Source organism: Notamacropus eugenii, chromosome 2 (genome assembly GCF_028372415.1).
Source record: "Notamacropus eugenii isolate mMacEug1 chromosome 2, mMacEug1.pri_v2, whole genome shotgun sequence".
In the NCBI taxonomy this organism is placed as follows: domain Eukaryota; kingdom Metazoa; phylum Chordata; class Mammalia; order Diprotodontia; family Macropodidae; genus Notamacropus; species Notamacropus eugenii.
The window spans coordinates 142,791,935-142,813,049 of record NC_092873.1 but is presented as its reverse complement, the minus strand read 5'-3'; the positions used below and the strand labels follow the sequence as shown (position 1 = coordinate 142,813,049).

General features: G+C 36.4%; 1 protein-coding gene across 1 annotated transcript in view; it reads right to left on the bottom strand.

The window, feature by feature from the left end:
• The window catches only part of KCNQ5 (potassium voltage-gated channel subfamily Q member 5), a 668,590-nt gene that overhangs the window by 78,747 nt on the left and 568,728 nt on the right, over positions 1-21,115 (bottom strand). The window contains exons 7-10 of the mRNA XM_072642599.1: positions 19,324-19,419; positions 12,927-13,021; positions 9,052-9,078; positions 859-1,079 (exon numbers count right to left, since the gene is read on the bottom strand). Of these exons, the coding sequence (XP_072498700.1) occupies positions 859-1,079; positions 9,052-9,078; positions 12,927-13,021; positions 19,324-19,419 (439 nt within the window). The remainder of the gene's footprint in view (positions 1-858; positions 1,080-9,051; positions 9,079-12,926; positions 13,022-19,323; positions 19,420-21,115) is intronic.

The window sequence follows — 21,115 nt, the reverse complement described above, 5'->3', positions numbered from 1 at the left end:
CTACTAGATATCTCACAGGGTTAGGAAGGGAGGTTTTGTGATAGTTAAAGATTCTATGTAGATGTCAGCTAATAATAACTTTTATTTTTAATACATCAAATAGAAAAGTAAAATGTTTTATAATATAAAAGTAATTCCACATTCCACTCAAGAAAATGTGTTGGCCAGCAAGCTTACTTGTCCTGCTGCAAGATGATCAATCAGTATAAATTTAGTTCTTGGACAAAAGGAAAATTCCATACCTCTTCCAATGTTCTTGCATTTGATACCTTGGAAGAGCTCAAAAGGATCATCCAGTATTAATCTCTCTGAGACATGTTAATTTTATGATAGACCAGCTATGACAGAATTGGCAATGGTGCCTACTTTGTTTTCTAGGTGTTTATTATAGTCAGAGACTTGGCCTCCTACACGAGAGACTTATAAACAGCACTGTACAAAGTCAATAGCAGCCTGAAAGGCCAAATTTGATCTGAAGCAATAGAGACCAAAAGAAAGCCCATAGTGGTCTTGACAGGTTTATCTGAGAAATAACTGATTTTTTTTTCATGGTTATAAGGGATTATTTTTTTTCATGGTTATAAGGGTTATAATGAAATAAATTTCCTTTTCAGGCCACTTTCTTTGAAGTGTTGCATTTTTTTCTACTGAAGCTTTTTAAAACGTAAAATTATATTCTTTATGGTCTCTCAAAGGCTCAAAGGCAAAGAATGCATTCTGAGTAAAGATACAGGATTCTCTCCTAAGGGTTGTTTCCTCTTCTTCAAGCAGTCCCTTAGAGGATTAGTTATTTAATATGCTCTAGATGCCACATATCCATCACAAAATGGGCATGCGGAAGATGAAAAAGCAACTCACCATCTATTACTGGCTTTGGCTGGGAACTTTTGAGACGCAGGGAAGGTCGGAAGCGAGTCCGGTCGTTGAAGCTCCAGCTTTTCTGCACTTTGGTTGGACTACTCTCAGCCGTGATGTCCGTGCTTGGCGATCGCCGATCTCCCACCGATGCTTGTCTGCTTTTGATACTCTGACCTCTTGGGCTAGCCATCCGGACCCGTTCTTTAAAACTTAGCTTCTGGCTGTGAGAAACAGACGGGGTGTTTTATTATAGCTCGAAGTATTTCTTCATCGTCACTTGGAAAAATAATTTGAGTCACCTGCACACGGTGCATGTCTTAGGCAGTACAGCAATTCAAAAAAGAAAAACTGGTTCCCTCCCCCATCCTAAAAACAAAAACAAAAAATGAAGCCTTTCCAATCTGTGTGATTGCACGCCCTTGAAATCAATCACATTTTCTAGGTAGTCCCTCTTGGATTAACTGTAGAAAGGATTAGAACAAGGCACAGCAATTTGGAGAAAATCCAATGAAAGAGAGCTACAAGCCGGCTAAGGTTTTACTTTTAGGAGACAAACAGGTAGTTTTCCTGATGGTTTTGACTTTAGAGAGCTTTTCATATTTATTTCCTGTTCAGATCAGGGTTCAGTGCATTTCTAATCATTTCTACAGGAAAACAGGGAAGACAGTTATTGATATACATATATATTTTCCACATGCTGCTTATTTTGAGGGCAAAGTTATGATATTTAGAGATTCATGCATTTTCATGACAGCTGGCAATACTGCATACATATTGTCAGACAAACAACACTCCACACTTCACATTTCCTTTAGACTGACATTCATTTGTGTGAGACAGACAACAGGCAAGAGAGAACAGCTCTGAGATGCAATGAATAGGATGACCGATTAACAAAAATGTGATGCTATGTTCCATGTTCACTAACACAATTTCCTGCTGTTAAACAGGTTATTGATTTGCTGTGGCAGCTTGTAAATTATTCCTGGCAGGGCAGCCAAGTTCTCAAATGCCAGCTAGCTTTGCATTATCAGTGACTGATAAAAGTTGGACTTTTAAAATATCAGACACAGACATCACATACATCTACAGGTAAGGCATTTCTCCTCTATCCACGTGTCTGCAGGTTAGTGACTCTGCCTGGTGTTCATTTGCATACATGTGAGTCATTTATGCTTTGCCCTGTAAGTTTGTGTTGGTGCTTCATGAGAATTGTGTATTTGTTTGGTTTGCTTCAGTGTTCCACCCAGAAAATAGCCAGAAGCATTCACAGGAGGGTATCACACAATTAGCTGTGTGGGAGGTGCACAAACTTATGCATTGGCTTTATAGAATAATGGGGTTGCAGGCTCCAGGTAGAGTTCCTGGAAGTTCCATGAGATCTGAAATCATTTCATTGGGTCTAATCAGAGGCTGCTGTGTCAGCCTTTGGGAGGTATGAAGATGGGCGAGGGAAAGAGGCATTTTTATTGACAAGGGTTGTCCAACTACTCATGAAGTGGAGGCCTTGTCTTTTCCACTTACCGCAAGGTCCATTGTCCCAAACTGCAGCATGCCAACAGCAAATGTGTTTAGTGGATATGTATTTTGTAGCTAACGAGAAACATTAACATTTTTTTTTCCATGCCTATTTGCTTAACAGATGATACTTTAAGGAGACACAACATTTTATGTGTGCTTATACAGTATGAAAACAAATCAAATCATGAACTCCCAAGGTCATGAAATTCTAGAGAACAATCAACAGCTTGACCATGCACTTGACTGCTCTTCATTTGGAATACAAACATGGCGGAGTCTAGCATGAATGATAGAAGTAGAGGGAGTGGGAGTGGGAGACACATGCAAAGAACATGCTGGGCAGCTTTGTAAAAAGGGACTGTTTCAAGAATTCTTTAAAACAATCACATCAGTAACAAGATTTATATGTGGTAAACCACATTGTCTAGGTGGCACATTACCTTATGAAAAAACAACTAATTTACAACTAATGTAAAATGCCTACATTTCTATATTCTCATACTATTCTATGAAAGTCACTAATGGTTGAAAAAAGAGCTATGTTACTGGAGGGCTAAAAAATATCAGCTCCTCACACAAGATGCTAATAAATCTTGGTAAACAAAATCCTACAATTCAACTGACCCACAACTCACTTTTTTATTTAGGAAAAAGGGACACAAGTATTCAGGTTTATTGTACTCCAGTTCAAATCACCTTTTAATCTCTGGACATTTGCTTAATGACATACTTATGACTAGTCCAAGAAGCTTACATTGGCTATGATGTCTTCACCAAGATTAATAAATGGCTCCAATGATATATAACTATCATTACATGTTCTCTCTGTACTTAATTCCATGAACATTTCCAGGTTTATAGATGGTAATTATTGAAACTTAACTTTAAATGAGATAAAGTGATTTTTTCTTAAGTTTTCTGGCTTTGACTCTTTTTAATATTTATTATATGAAAGGTGGCAAGGAGTAATGGAGAGGCAGTGTTGATGCTTCCAAGCAAGGAAGATTTGGGTTCAAATCTTGTCTCTGACACAAATTAGTTGTGTGACTGAGCAAATCACTTAACCTCTCAGTGCTCTAGGCAGCTCTCTGTGAGTGGCAGAGAAGGCGCCAACCTGCAGTGCTAGAGAGTTTCCTTACCAGGAAGTTTCCTATGCAAATAAAAGCACAGAGTCCCACTTCTGTCCCTTTCTAGACCTGTCTCTTTCTTGGACTAATTAAATGAGTGGGAAACTGATGGAAAGTTGCAAATCAAAAATAATATGAATCTTATTTGTTCTGTTTTTTATTTTGGCTGCTACAAAGTAAAAATAAACAGAAATTACTGGTTTCATTCAATCAACTCAGGTTTTCATAAGACAAGAAATGACTACTTTAAAAATCAGCCATTGTGAAAACAGGGTTCAACATTAACTATAAAACAGACAGAAAAATGGGTCATATTTCACTGGAATATTATTTAATTTGCTGAATCCTGGCAACCGAATGGAGTAATGATGAGGGTGATGGATATGTCTCTATGTACTCAGCTTTTTGACCTTTTTTTGAACACTCCACAGCTATTTACCAAGATCTAACATGAACACAGTCCATATTCTTCAAGAAATTATTTAGTAACAAATTCAACAATATTGAAACTGTCAAGAATACTAAATTTCAAAAGATTTCTTTTTCTTTTCCATAAATATGTATTAAAGAAAGAGTCAAATTCTCATATCCTAACAAGCAAAACCTTCCTTTAGAGCAGGGGTCCTTATACTGGTATGTGAACTTGGTTTATTATTATATTTCACATCTTGATATCTGTATTTCAGTATAATTGCTTTCCTTTGTAATCCTGAGTATTTTATGTATTTAGAAATGTTATTCAGAGAAGGGGTTCATTCACCAGACTACCAAAAGGGAACCTGACACAAAAAGACTTAGCACCCTTGTTTTAGAGGCATGGATCTGGCCTTGTGCCCACTTAATGCTTTTATTAGTCTATCCACTTCTTTTCCTCACTGGAAATTAATAGAACTTCTTGATTAGGGAGCTATTATACTGATTAGGGAGCTATTATTGAAAAGTACACTGATTAAGATTCAGGTTTCTCTACTGGTTAAGTGAAGGAACTTACCCTTTTCTTATTTCTTAATCTGTGATCAAAATGATTGTCTTTCTTCCTCTCTCCCCTCCCTTCCACCCCAAGACTATTTATGTACCAGTGTTTTTGGGTAGAAATTTCTGATTTATCCCTAAGAAATCAACAAGTTAAAAATTCACTTTGGGGGAAAGGAATCAAGAAGGTATCTGAATCCAATTAAATCAAAGCTCTGCTTTGATTAAACACATACCCTCACACCTCCAAATCTACGCAAGCCAGGTCTGAGGAGATCCTCTCCTCAACGGCAAACAGAAGTAAGTATAGGGTGTTGATACAGCCCAGCATGCAGTACGTTCCAAAGGTTTCCAACAAGGGAATGTGGCTGCAGCATCGTTATAACCACCAACACTATTCCAGTAAGTCATTTGGGCTTAGAATGAAGTAGTTAGATGAATGTGCAATGACTAGTTGAGCCTTTCATATGATTAAGTATCTTTAAGTTCCTGCCTTGGATACAACTGAGTTGAACTCAGCTTCCAGTGCAGCTGGAGCAGTTTTCCAACTAGATGGATATGCCAGGGGATTGAGAGATAACACTGCGATGGCCATCACTCAATTGCCACCGTAGTGGATATATCATGACAGGCAACAGGCAACAAGGAAAATTACAAGCAGGTTGAAAACCCCCCAATCCAGAGAGAGTCCCTAGAAGTCAGAATCTGTAAAGCTCTAAGGAGGGAGAGGGAGTATAAACTAATCATGCACCTGATGTTAGTTGGCATTCTCAAAGATCATGTCAATAGACAGGATGCTGGATACCTATGTTTCCGAGAGGTGTACATCTTGAAGAGCTTCTGTTTATTACTACAGAGCTTACTAGGAGTGAGGGGAAATAGAGGATCACATTACTAAGCATTTCACTACTAGGAAAGGGCTTAGGTTTTTTTTTTCTTCTACAAATCAAGCCAAATCAGGTTCCTGCTTCATTCATTTGTAATTCTCCTGTGAATGCAGAGACCATAGAAGCGACAAGCAATACTTTTTCTGTTCTGTTAAATAAAAGGAATGCAAGGCCATTTCCAATTAGGTTGAGGGGGAGGGGAAAGAGATTTGAGAGAATCATTGTCATTACACCATTCTTTAGGTGCACCCATCAACTTCCATTTCAAATGAAAATGATCAAGTATATCATTAGTTACAATGGAACTATCCTTGTTGATAATGAATATTAATTTAGAACTGTTATTAGCATATATGAATTAAGAATAAATGAAATCTTTTAGAGTGTTTCAGCAAACATTTATAGAAACATATATTGAAGATCACAGTAACTGCTCAACAATTAGAGGCTTGAATTTTTAAAAAAGTGGATTCATAGTTTCTCTGTTTACAGATGGCATCTAGATGGAACCAGTTGTGATTAGGATACATCCTTTTGATCCTTTTGTATAGGAGTGTGCATGTTAAAACCAGACTTATTATTTTGCAGACGTAATAGTTTTTTATAATATAATAATGCAGTATATGTATGTAAAAAGAATTAAATTCTCTTCCTGACCAGAAGAAGAGAGCTGGAAGCAAAGATGATGTTCTTGAAACAAATGAACATTTTGCCAATAAAGACACATTTTGACTAACTATGCAGAAAAAATAGAGGGAGGTCTTATTTAGTCAGGATTCACATCACATGCAAATCATTCAGAACAACACAGTTAGAAGAAATAGAAAGTGATGAGTAGAAGACATGAGTAGGAGAAATCTGAGGTAGCAGACATTTGGCAATTTTTGAAAATGTCCCAAGACAACAGACCCCCCACACTAAGAACTATACACAACCATCAAAAATAGCATGCTTCAGAAAAGGCACTTAAACATAACACAATACACAATTTCACTAAAATATAGAATATCATTTCTGTTTAAAATTTCAAGATGTTTCTTTTTATGACCATTCTTATGAATGGACAAATCAACTGATACACTAATGTCAAAAGGTCCAAAAGACTTATTCACACCCTGAAAACTTTATTATGAAGCTTAATGCAAAATTAAGTCATTTAGCCACCTCTTGATTATTGTTCATGATAGAGGGCAGGGTGCATCAGGACATTGAAATCCATAGCTAATCTGCAAACCTTATTTTAATTAATAAGAGTACATATGACCTAATTTCCCAGCTAGTGAAAACAAGTTGGTAGCAAGTATCTACCAACTCTCTCTATTCCATTTGCTGGAAGCAATAACAAGTGGGAGACGGACAAAAGATAGAGTATGTGAGGGGGAAACTGAAGCAGAAATCCTAAATATCAGGATAATTAGACAACCAGCCTCTTAAAATAATCAAGAGTTGGCTGAATAGGAATCGTGGTTCATTCAGATACAAGTGTAATTCATGGCAAACAGCTGTCTTTATGAATGACCATATATGGCAAAATTAGGACATATTTCTGAATAATTCCATTTAAAAGTATTGACATGAACAAAATTCTCTACTTTTGTGACAAAAAGTGGGCTACCTGGGGGAGGTGAGCAGGGAGATATATGAAGTGGCTGGGAAAACAAAGTGGTTGAGTGAGTAATGCTAAAGTTTTTTTATGCTCTAGGTAGGCAGGCTCAGGGGAGTATAGTAGAAAGTGAGTCATAACAGCGCCATATAACCAAAAATATGACAGACCAGCAGATAGATATCCTATGTTCACCCTAGCCCAGCTGACCTGTACTGAAAGGTCATGTTTGTTTTCTTGCCAGAGGTAATGAGCTCTTTCCCTTTAATTGGGAGCTCTGTTGTAAATCTTTAAAATAATTTTTTATCTGCATATTTTGTTTTTACATAGCTTAAATTTTCCCCTGTATCCCTCATGATTATATAGAATTATTACAGGTTTCTCCTGTAGCATTCTCCCTTACCTGATAAATACCTAGTATGAACTTTGTTTAAACATTGCCTTAATAATGAATGATATGGAGAAAATATTTTCTTACTGCTACTAAGCATATAATAAAATATAAAATGTACCTCACCTTGACACATGTCATAGCCCATTTGAGTGTTCACAAATGGACATGCTTACCTGAGTGAGGATGGGCTGATAAGCCTATCCAGAAACAACTGAAATGCTAGTACTCTTTGAAAAAAGCCTCTGAGGCCTCAAGTATGAATTTGGCCTGTACTTGTGATAGATAATCACAATGAACTAGACAATAAAACTATTAAAAGTCATGTGGGAGACATTCAGACAGTGAGAACTTGACTTTGATGAACTATAAAGACAGGGAAAGATGACAATGAATTTTTGTCTAACGTCAGGGCCAATATTCCTAAAGGTTTTGTATTGCCTAAATGTTGAACCACCTTCAAATGCCAGTTGCTCATTTGCAGACACTATACTCTTAAAGTTTAGATTATCAAACTATCCAGTGAAAATTCCCATGAAATCTTATCCTTCTCTGCATGTTTAGAGTGGGTAAGGGATGTTTGTCATATATCTCAAGATGATAATTTTCACCTGTCTTCCTTGGGTTTCATTCTCCTCCTCTGTAAAATGGTGATTCCTAAAAGACCCATCTTTCATGTTTGCTATGAGGTTCGAACATGATAATGTATGTAAGGGTTTTGTAAACTTAATGGGATATACATGAAAGTCAGTTATTATTGAAAAGGTATTTCCTTGTCAAGTGGAGGTAGTTATCTTACATGATACATCATTATTCATGCACCTATGCATCATTATTCTGTTTTTAGGCAACTGAGACTGACTAAATACATTTTAGGGATAGAATTACTGAATAGGAAGGTAGATGCATTAAAACAGGAGTATGTCTCTGAAATTTGTGAATGGGACAAAAAAATGACTATTTCTAAAAGTATTGCTCATTAAGGTGTCTATCTCTACTAGGAAATGAAAATGCCATTAATATAAAATAAGCTGTGGCTTCATTAAAATGTCATAACAGAAGGCTTGTGGTCAACATAGAATCTAAAAAAAACCAGAATCAGTCATTATTTTTTCAGTGTTTCTGGGAAAAAAATATCCAAGGGAGAAGGTGTTTTGATTTTAATGACCAGGTCTAATCAGATACAAATATCTGGATAGAAATATCCTTTGAGTGGAAAAAAAGGGAATTATTTAAGTTATCTTGACTTGATGGAAATATCTGTCTGTTGTCTGATTCTATGACAAACACTTTTTTGATCTGGTCTCTTGAATTGAACCTTTACCCTGGAAGGGAATCCCTTGGGCAAACAAGCAGTAATGGTTATTTTTGTCTTTCAGCTATATCTTCCATTGTAAACCAGCTAACTGACCTGAATTATTAGGCATGATTTTTGCCTAGCAGAGGGCAGTAAGGAATCACTAACAGCTGTTACTCTTCCCCATTCCCCACCTCCCTGGAATAGTCTTTGCTCAATGGAGTGTATGAGGCAGCAGGTGAGCAATCAATGAAACATTTTCAGACAATCTTGGGAAAGGTCACTTTAAATCATTTTGTATTTGTTGATCGATTTTACCCAGAAGAAACCCATTTAAAACATCCACCAGATACCTGGCTTATAAACAAACATGTAACAAAAGAGAAATCACAAACCTGCTGGATGTTTCCCCTTGGTCTTTCCTTCAGACATGGGTGCAGATGAAAGAGAAACAATGATGATGTCAGTCAATAATGCACTTAAATATTTTACATTTGATACGTGTTAAATTGGGAATTGGAAAAAAATAAACATTTAAAATAAACCTTTTATGGAAAAAATATTTAAGCAAGTTTCATAAATGTAATATCCCTGAAAATAATCACAATGATAACTTTAAAATACACATATACATACATACACACATACACACATACACACACTTTGAACTGCAGACTGTCAGCCAAACATTTATTTAACAACCACGTTGTATACAATATACAGCAAGAAATTGTAGACTTCTCATTAAGCAAAGTAAGCTGTAATAAGAAATATGGGTGTGATTCAGATGGAATAAGCAAAGACATTTAAAAAGATGCTTGCTAATGCCACACATGTAGCCTGATTTATTTTAGTTCAGCTGTCCTATTCTTTATCTGGACTCATTAATGTGTGAATGTGCCTCTGTAGCAGAGTCTCTGACTGAACCAGCTTTTCTCATTGTGTAAACCATTCACTAGGAATAAATTAGGTGCTTTGGAAATCTACAGAAATTCTCCTAGGCTATGATTGAGTAGTATTTGAATATTTTCCAGTAGTAAGTTTAGTTCTAGAAAAATGCAATGGGAAATTACCACATTAGTGGTACCAAAGGCGTCCTGGTGGTCTCCAAGAGTTAATGCAGTTTCTTAAAATCATTTGATTTGTTTCAGACAGTAACCTTTTCATTTGCATTTTACTTCTTTCTGAATATTCTTCCCCACTTGTTTTAAGAATGGCCAAGAAAAACATTTTTTCTGCAAATTCTTCCCTTCATACTGATCCCCAACCTCAAATCTCTTTCAAATGGCAATTGTTGCTGCCAGCAGAGACTTTTGTAAAAGGAAACAGCAAAGCATCAAATTAAAGAACTGGCATATTCATGGGTTTTGGAAGGGGCATCACTTACTGCTCTATCTCTACCAATTGCCTCTCAGCCTCTTCTGTCTTTATTTTTTTCTCTATTCTACTTTACCTGGGTGTCTATAGACAACCCATTGTTTCTGCAAACCAATATGGAGTGTTAGCAGTGTACTGGAACTGCCTGATTCATCTCTTAAAATATTATATTTCCAATTAGAAACGTGAAAGGAAATTCTAAGTGTAAATACTTCTTTCAACTACTTTTGAATCATATCTATCTGAAATATAAAGTCTATTAAATCAGTCTTTTTAAGAAATGAAAACTTGTCGAAGAATGATGTAGTAGATAGTGCAATAGATTTGGAGTCATGAAGGCCTGGTTTAAACCCTGCCTCAGACATTTACTGGTTTTATGACTTTGGGCAAGCCATTTAACCTTTCTGGGCCTCTATTTCTTCATTTGTAAAATGAGGGGGTTATATACTTTCAGTGAAATCTATGATTCTATGAAAAGTCCTAGAAAAATGAAAATCCAATTAAGTGTGCCACTGACTGCTATGTAAAAATTCACTTATTAAGTAAATGAAAGTGTGACTGTTAGTAATTAATAAAACTATAGGAGGTGGCAGATCATTATTTAGGGATTTATGTAATTCTTCCTACTCTCCCCTAACCCTGCTTAGAGAGAAAACATAGGAGGTGAGGTGGAAGAGTGAGATTATTCAGTAAAATGACAATATGTGCACTAGGACAATCTGACATAATATTCTCTGTTTATAAAAATCAGTTTTTCTACATTCCAAAATGACTTTTCTAAAACTGCTTGGGGGGTGCTGAATAATCTCATGTGATAATAAACTACTTTATTTTTATCACTTTAAAATTCAGGTTTTTGTTTTTCCTTCTATCCTTCTCTGTTTAAATTCATGTAGCAAACACTTGTTTGCATAAGTTCCCTCAAGAGGATTAGAAATACAAAATGCTTCCAAATTCTACTTATTTTTCACTCTTCCAAGATTCATACCCTAAGGAATAACTGGCAATTTGCTGTATTCTTTTTTGTAAAATGTCACAGCTGCTTATATTGCAATGGTCTCAAACCTTTCCCTGAGACTCAGTCCTCAATAAAGTGAACTCATATAGTATATATGTTTTATACAAGAAGAAAGTATTCATTCAACCTGCATCCATCAATTATCTCTAAGGTCATATCTAGCTAACTCTAAAATCCAGTGTCTCTGCATAGAACTGTCCTTGGTGCTGATGTTGTTCTAGATCCTGACGTACAGAATAACAATTTCAGAGATGATAAGAATCATAGCTTTAGCACTTATTAGGGACTCTAGAGATTATTATAGATGAGGAAACTGAGGCCCAGAGAAGTTGTGACTTGCCCAAGATCGCATTAGCAGAGCCAAGTTTAAATTTAGGTCCTCTGACTCTAAGTTCAGCACTCTTCACAGTACCATGAAGCCTCATTTTCAGAATCATCTAGGACAATTTCCATATTTTGCAGATGAAAACCTTGGACTCAGAGAGAGGAAGTGGGTTGTCTAAACTTACAAAGCTCGTTAGTAGACAGAATTAGAATCAATATCTCCTTACTATCATTTGGGGGAGTGAACTTTCTGGAATCAACACAAACAGGGAAGTTTTCCTGTTCAAGAACAGAATCCTGGCTATACAGCAGTTAGGGCATTAAATCAATTTTACTCGACCATCAAGTTTAGAGTCAGGGTTAGTCTGGGGTTAGAAGAGAAGGTGTTTTAATGTCCTACACAGGAGAAGCAAAGTGGCAATGTTTAAACATTTAGAAAACAGACACAATCCATTTCAACCAAACCAGATAAGACTGCAATTCAAGAAACATTTATTGGTTACCTACTCCATTAACTGCTTAAGTGATTTTAATTGGTGACTGGCTCAATTTAGCAATAACCATTTGTGAAGGCTCTATACGTTGGAATAAGTACTGTCATTTTTTGTTGAGGTCTTTGGCAAATATCATCATATTACCTCGACATTTTTGATTGCTAATGATAGTCCTCTAGTGAATTTTTAATCTGATAAGATCTTTAGCCACACTGTATAATCAAGTTAAGTCTATCCTCCTTTTTTTCTACTTCAGCAATTATGTTAACCTGACCTCAGAGTGAAAGATTCAAGAATGCTGAGTTTCTTGAAATAATGATATCCAGATAATACTTATTCTTATTGGATCTGGCAGATTTAAATGGGCAAAGTTAAGTCACTTGTTTTTTTGAGAGGGATTAAGAATCAATATATAGAATATAAAGCTGAGGATTTTTTTTTACCCTTCTAAGTTGTCTTCAGTTTGTTGCTCTTATTATACGATGGAAACACTTAAGGAATAGGATGAATATTAAAAATAATGTTTTGTGCATATGTATATATCCGAGTCTATATATATTTAGATTTAATTTCTGATTATCCTGATATTCTGATGATATTCTCTGCACAGTTTTTGTTATAAATCATTAAAATTCATGAAAGTACTTTATCACTAAAAAGTTGTTTGTGCACTGTTCTTCATGCCAACATACAAAAAATTAGCATACCTACTTATCCATCTATAATTAATATTGATGAATATTAACAAAGAATTGGTGTCATGGATGATTTCAGTGGGTAAAGAATCTAGGATGGTGAGACTCTGGGCATTGTCCTAATCTATTTATTTAGCAACATTGGTAGATGGCAGTGGGTTTTATTGGGTGCATTGAATCTGAAGTCCAAGTTGCTACAAGCCAGATTTGAAACTCTCAAAGAGATACACAGAATGAGACAAGCCAAACATCAATGCTCATCAAAAAGCAACAACAACGAAACCAGAAAGCCAAAAACAAAAACAAAAAACCAGACTGGAACAAACATTGAGCACACCACTGACTCTCAGACTGGTACCTACTTGGTAGGACTGCAGGTATGCAAGGCCTTCAAATGAGGCTTCCAGGTAGCAATGGAAACTGATTTCTCATCAGCTGCATAACTACGCCATACACACTATGTGCCGGATACATGATTAAAAAGAAAAAGAACAAAAAAAAAAAAAAAGGAAAGAAAGGAAAAAAAAAGGCAGAGGGAGCAGGGGACAGAACAAAAATGGAAAAGCTGATTAGTAAAACAATACACATTAAGGGATTTTTGTCCTTATCATTCATAGTCCTGATACATGCCTGAGGGGTGGAAGAATACTTTTGTAACATTGTGAGGTGGCTGCTAGGCTTGTTCCTCTGCAGTCAGTCAAATAAATTCACCAAGCAGCCTGGTATCAGGAAAGAATAGAAAAGCACAAGAAAACCAACATAGTATGATATTAAATAAATTAAAAATTAATTATGAAAAAAAATCAATTTGACCTAAACCAAGGGCATGACTTGTTGAACTAGCTCAGGAAACAATATCAGGAAAACTTTCAGGAAAAAGTCCTTGAAAACCAAAATATGATATTGGAAAAAACAGTCATCCTGAACCCTTTAATCAAAGACCAATTAGACAGCTGCAAATAGCTTTTAAATAGTTTCAAATCCAATTAGTAAGTAGACATGAGTGGTAAATGATTTCAATTTGTGAAATTTCCTGAGGTGGAACTTATACAATTATTTTGAGGCTAAAGATGAAGATAAATAGTGATAATACAAACCAAGACCAAAATTAGAGGAGGGGAGAAGACAAGATTCTACAAGGAATGCAATTTGAGAACATTGAAAGGCTGAAACTCAGGACTGGCTGTTGGCTCTGTTTACACAATGACAGAGCTTGACAGAAGATTTAAAAAAAATTATTTCACCACACAAAATACATTTGTTGTGTAGACAAACCATCCAAATGACAGGCTGAATTTTTCTTTTTAAACTTGTGGCTGTGGCAAGAAATAGTTACCTTTTCTAGAAAAATCATCTATTAGAGACCACCTTCCTAGGGACATTTAATGAGCATTCTTGCTACGTACTTGCCCTGCAAACAGTGTCATGACAAAATGTTTACTCAGACTTCTGGAGCAAAATATGTTGTTGCAACCAACATGTCAAAAGCATTTTACTTTAAATGACAAGTTCATTTAAACAGATTAGGCATCTCCTTAGGCTCCTTTCATTCATGATTAGAAAAACCACAGGTATACTATTCAGAGAATAACATTAGTGAGTGGGCCCAGAAATACATAGGAAAAATATTCTAGAAATGACTATATAAAAACACAAAATTATCTGTAATAAAATGAATTAGATATCTTAATACAAGGAGGTAAACTACTTTAGAAGGGGCATGACTTGTGTTGGAAGGGAGAGACTTTATTCAAGTTGAACAAAAAGGGGTGATTAAATAGCATTGTCTATCAAAAAGACATCCTTTTATGAAGAAATTTAGGAATCAGTGATAGATGGCAATGGGTTTTATTGGGTTCATCATATGAACGTATGATGGCATGGTGGAGCTTGTTGGAGACTATTTTGAGGCCATTAAGTGAAAGGAAGATTATTATAGTGGGAGTTTACTACAGATTTTCTCGTCAGAAGGCAGAAATACATGATGAATTAAGGAAACCAATCAAAAATCAGACATGAAAGTCTAGGAACATAGATTTAGAGATGGAAGGTACATTTGAGATCACCTAGCCTAACCCTCTACATTTTACACTTGAGGAAACTGAGTTCCAAAGATTAAATATCTTATCCAGGGTTATATAGTCAGTAAGTTCCAGACTGGTAATTGAACCCTGGATCTCAGATTCCAGATCCAGCACTCTTTCCACTATGTTATGTTGCTTCTGTAACAGCTGAGAGATTCTAAATCTGAATGGCACAGTAGTAGTCTTCATATGGGAAGAATAGTGCCTGGGATGAAATTTCCATTAGAATATATGCTCCTTGAGAGAAAAGATTATTTCTTTCTTTGTATCCTCAGTGCCTAGTACAGAGCCTGGAACATAGTAGGTGCTTGATGGATGGATTGATTGATGAATTAAGGAGGATGCACTTGAGTAGATTCAGAACAAAAGTGCTAAAGTGAATGTGAGTAGGTACTGGCCATCTAGTTTACTTGAGACATCTCAGCAACCTAAAGATGATATGATGATTGGTTTTGTGCTAAATCTGAAATATGATTTTTAGATATTAAATTGTTGTTGATAATTTGTGTCTGACTTGTGACCCCACTTTGCGTTTTCTTGGCAAAGATACTAGAGTGGGTTGTCTTTTCCTTCTCCAACTTATTTTGCAGATGAGGAAACTGAGGTAAATAGGGTTAAATGGCTTGGCCAAGGTTACACAGCTAGTAAGTGTCTGAGGCCAGATTTGAACTCAGGAGGAGGAGTCTTCTTGACTCCATGCCCAACACTCTACCCACTGTACTACCTACCTGTCCAGATATTAAATTGCATTAACATTATCTACAATCTGATTTAGGGTAATCATTTGACAATTCATGGATTTTTTTTGGCGTAACATTTTCTCTCTATGGAGAAAACACAACAGATCTTCCTACTGTGGTCATAATAGAAATGTCACTTATTTAAAATCATTTCCACAAATGTCTGTATTTGGATTCTGGCTCTTTGAAATCAAAGCTGGTGTGGACCTTCAGTTACAGTCCACACCCTCACTCATCACGGAGCTTGCAACTCTGTCACCTTTCCCTGCTCCCACAGATTCCAACACAACAAACTGCAACCAAACAACAAAAAGGAACTGAGACATCATCCACCAAGGCCATAAAGAACATTAGGCAGAATGGGTCACACTTTAGAAAGACTGAAAATTTTCTTTACCATGAGGCCTAGCTTCTGACCTCTTTTCTATCTGTTCTACTCTGCACTGTCAATCACTGACTTCCTCAATCCTCTCTCCCAATAAAAATGGTTTTATAGACAAACAGTACAGAAGGGACTAAGTGGCACCTGTCTCAGAGCTGATGCTAGTTTTTAGTCTAAAGGAGAAACAAATAGCTCCGCTAGTCTTTTCACAAGAATAACTTTGTCTTTACCTCATGTGCATTTGAGGGACTCTATCTCTACTAACTGAAGTAGCAGAGAAATAATAGGTTGTAAATACATATTGGGAGATGAACTCAATTTCAGTCGCAAATGATTAAGTGACTGGTGTACTGACAATTCAGAACATCTAATTTTTTTTAGTCATAATCATATTTTGGTAGGAGAAAGAGGTAGTGTCCAGGGGAGAGTCTAACACATACATACCAAAGGTCAACTTTATGTGATGAACAATGAAAGGTGGAGTTGCTTATTATTTGATAAATTTGGGATTATATAGAAAACAGTCTAATTCAAATCCCAGTACATAATCATATGCACATCAGACATAACTTGGATTTTCTTATAGGAGAGGAGAGGATATAAATTAGACTCAGTGATAATTGTGGCCCATTGCATTGTAGTTTAATGCATATATTACCTTATATTGTAACTGACCATGTTAACATGGGACTTTGGAAAGATTTTGTTTTTAAATACCAATTCAAAAGTTTTGGAGTTGTTGACAGCACTTAGGAATTGGGCAGCTAGGTGGAGCAGAGGATAGAGCACTGCGCTTGGAGTCAGGAAGACTCATCTTCCTGAGTGCAAATCTGGCCTTAGATTCTTACTAGCTGTATGACCCTAGACAAGTCATTTAACCCTGTTTGCCTCAGTTTCCTCATCTGTAAAATAAACTGGAGAAGGAGATGGCAAACCACTCCACTGTCTTCACCAACAAGTAGGGTCACAAAGAGTTGGACATGACTGAAATGACTGATCAAAGACTTAAGAATTGAATTATGACTTTTGCAAACATATAAACATTTAGAAAGATATACTTTGTGTCACAAGATATTTGTTTTTCCTTAAATGAAAAGTTTATTTAAATGTATTATACAAAGATACTGGATTTACAGTGGCCATAAACTATAGGGCTTTTGTATTTTTTCACTAAAGCTCTAAAATACCAGTAATTTTGGTTGCTTCTTGGATGTGTAATGAATAATTCTCTTATTTGGATTACCCTCCAGAAAGACAATGGCTGTGATTTAAACCAAATAGGATTAGGTTTGGGCTTGTTCTTCTAAACACACTGCTGTCTAAGAAGGACTTAGGGGACAAGAGAAATGAACAATATGTCAGTACATGAAGCTGGTTTACCAATCTAGTGCATGGTATAAATTATATGATGTATGGTATAGATGCTAGCTTTTGAGCCTCAATTTTGGCTGTTGGAAATAATGATGAACACATTCATGTACTATCCTTCTATTTATGCTGCAACTAATTCAGTTGACTGCCTCATAAAATTAGCAGATTCTTACTTGATTATTGGTCATTAGTAAAACCTTTGAGATGGCACAATTTTTTCCCCCAAATTTCACAAGTGTCCTATTTCCCATTAGAAAGTCAAGATCACTGAATACTTTAATATGCTAAAAAATAATTAAAATCAGCATTGGAAGGATAAACAGAAGGATAATTTACAAATTTGATAATTTTACTTCCCCGATGCCTAATTTGTGGCTGTGATTTTTTTTTTAATACACCTGGGGCCACTCCTATTTGCCCACTGTGGATACAATACAATGTATTCTGGGTTTTCAAGATAGACCTCCTCATCCTAAGTTGATTGAAAAACAAATAGCTCCATATGGAAAGTGGCTCCTTCCTTTTTCATGAGCTCTCCTTTGATGTAGTCAATGTACATCCACACCTCTACCAGTTTGCTTCAGTAACAGCTACTATCAAATGAAAAAGTTCATTTGGGATTCATTTTCCTCAAACAATTTAGGACTTGAGAGGAATGACTTTTGTCAAGTAAAAAGCATGGCATCCTTTATTCTCTTATCATAAGTGTGCCTTGTGATAGATATTCTACAAAGGACCTCACTTTCAAACACAACTGCTGATGCTCTGGAGTGAAAGAAGATTAAAGGACAGTGGTAGTGAGGAGAAGAATTCATTAATGATATTGAATACACCAAACAGTCAATCAAGACTTTCCGAAGGATTAAGGGATTCCTGGATCCCCAGACAACTTTTAGAAATTGAAATAACTCTCCTTTTCATAAGTCCAGATGTTGTTTTGGCTCCCAGAGCTCAGAAGCAATTTATTTTCCCCCCTAGCTTAGAAAAGGTGAACTTATTTCCTCTCCTCCGCCCCAGTTTTATTTTGAAAACTGGGAATTTAAAAATGAAGTCAAGTTTTACCTTCAATGGTAATTTAATTGAGTATTACATTTACCTCTGTTTTCCATGCCAACAGGCAACAGGGGAGTACTCAGATGAAAACCAAACCAAACCAAACCCAACCCATTCAATCATTAGATATAAGCCCTCTTTCCCTGAGCTAATAAAGAGAAGAAAAATGACTGGTATCAAATTTTCCTTTCTCTCTTTCCTGACTCAACCTCTGGCAAAGGTACCAATACGCATCAAAATGGCTAAGAAACTGACAGGAAGACAAGCCAGACACATAGAAAAAAATTCACATGTTGGATAATCAACTTCTGTATAACCAAAAGCTGACTCTGTGTTATTGGGTCAAAGGGGGGAAAAGAATTTGACTGGGGGAAAAATGTGTGTTAAATTCTCTACAACTTCCAACAACAGGCTGCATGCCAGTAAACTATGGATGGCAAAGAAAGGGAAAAGCATTCCTTTGGCTGTTGAACACAAGTTCAGAGCCACTGAATAAGAAGTAAATGCTGACTAAAAAGTCAATGCTTCTGTGAACTGGCTTCAGCTAAACATAATGCTTAATTTTTCACTTTCTCCAACACTGAATTCTTTTGTATTGCCAACCAAAAATGTACAGTCAGCTTGTAAATAGGATATCTGTTTCAAGTTGCGGCACTAAAGGATAGCAGCAGTAATTTACCATAAAACTCCAACCTTTACTTTCTAAATAAATACACTGTCACCTCAGATTCCTGCCATCCTGAGCTTGGGAAAAAAATTAAACAGTGCCATGTTCTGCTCCATTGCTTAATGATCAACTCTGTTTTTCTAAGTTATACACAAAACAAATTAATTCATCCAGTAAGCCACCCAGCCACTGCCCTCTGCTTGGCCTTATTGGCATGGCTATTCATCTGAATGATGCATGAATGAGGCATTGAAAACGTACATTTTCCTCCTTGGAAAAAATGAACCCAATAAACCCAAATCCAAGATGTTTTCGTGTTATTGTACATTTGGTTCAGGCTTCAGGTTCCTTTAAACAAAACAACAATTCTCCAAAACAATGAAGCACAAAGACTATAAAATGTACCCAAGAAGTATTTAATGGAGACAGATCCTGCTACCTACCTATTACATTGAAATTTACCTGAATTAGGCTGGCAGCTGGATTCCTTCTTTTCTCAAAGTGTTTCTGGCGGTGCTGTTCCTGCACTTTTAATGCAAACCCTGAGCCAAGAATACCCTGGAATAAAATACAAAACACAGCCACTTTTGCATTTATAAGGACCTTGCTAAAAATGGTATCAGAAAACTCAAAAATGATTTTTTAGAGATTAAATCCTATCCATAAAGGCTTCACTTTTCCATGGAGTCTTTCCTGATCCTTCTTCAACCAGAGGTTGATTTTCCTCCAAGGTAGGGGTGGGGAACCTGCAGCCTCAAGGTCACATTCGGCCTTCTAGGACCTCAAATATGGCCATTTGACCGAAGCCAAACTTCACAGAACAAATGAAATCCAAGTCAAAGGGCTGCACTTGAGGGCCTAGAGGGCCACATGTGGCCTTGAGGCTGTAGGTTCCCCATCTCTGCTCCATCTCTATCAGCATAACATACCTCTTATTCATTCAATTTTACACCTTGCTTTGGCACTGTATTTCTTTTTATGGTTAATCTCATCCCTCAGATTGTAAACCATAAGAGGATAGGAACCATGTTTCACTCTTCTTTGTATATCCTTTAGTGCCTAGCATCATGCTTTACACATCAAATCTCCTCATAACTAGTGTTCATGGAAATGATTTGGATACAAAGTATATTACTTCTTATGAATGCTTAGGCTAGTATGTTTACATTTTAATACAATGTCAAAATATCAGTGCCACAGTATTAGGAACTTTTTGCAGGACGCTATTAATTAGTAAACTAAAGAGGTATTGTCATTTGCTGGCTTCTCCTTGAATATTCCCAGAAAGTCTCACATTCAGTAAAACCACAGACTTCTCTTAGTTCTTGTTTACTACATGCTGACACTTCTTGGTGATTCTCAGACATGGAGGAAAAGTCTTATTCATTGATGATATGGGAAGAGGTTGGAATTATGCTTCAGCATAATAACAGCAGAGTGCTGTTTAAAGTTTTAACGCTCCTGATGGGTATAGGTTTATATTAAGAGAGCGGTGAAAGTTTGTCTGTAGCTGAACTACAAAGGCAAAACCTGTGTTAATTTCCAAATTGTCATCAGGCCATGCTGACGAAACAAAAATTTTCCTAGTATTGAGGACAAAGAAGGATTAATGTTGGAATCACAGTATCTCCGTGGGTTGCCATTATAGACAGATCCATTATAGACACAAACCTGAAGAGGTGGGTGATTCTGGTCATTTCAGGTGTCCACTTTTTTCTTTTTTGTTTTGTGCTTTTAAAAAAAAGTGCCTTTTATAGTGCCTTACATGCTATGAGATGAATGCTCAGCATTTCTTACTATTCTAAGTCAGCTTAACAAATTTATTTGGAGGGAACAAAAAACTGATCCCCTACTTTACAGTGGACAAGATGAGTTATTTTCTTGTCCTGTGACACTCTCTGAGAAGCAGTGAGGTATAGCGGATTGAGACAATATTAAATTCAGGAAGACCTGAATTCAAATCTTGCCTCTGACACTTACTGACTGTATGACCTTAGACAAGTCATTTAGCCTCTTAGAGTTCTGGGCAGCTAACATTATACCTTGCAGCAAGTGTGTCAACTTGTATTAGATGAAAGAATTTCCAATTGGGGAGTTTCTTATGTCAGTGAATCAGGAGTCTAGGGCTATTGCTTTCCCTATGATATTCTCACTCTCAGTTCTTGTCTGTTTTCTCTACATTAGTTTGCTTATGTGGCTTTGCTGCTGCTTGGAACTTCTGAATAAGGCCTTCAGCAGGGTCTGACTGCCACTA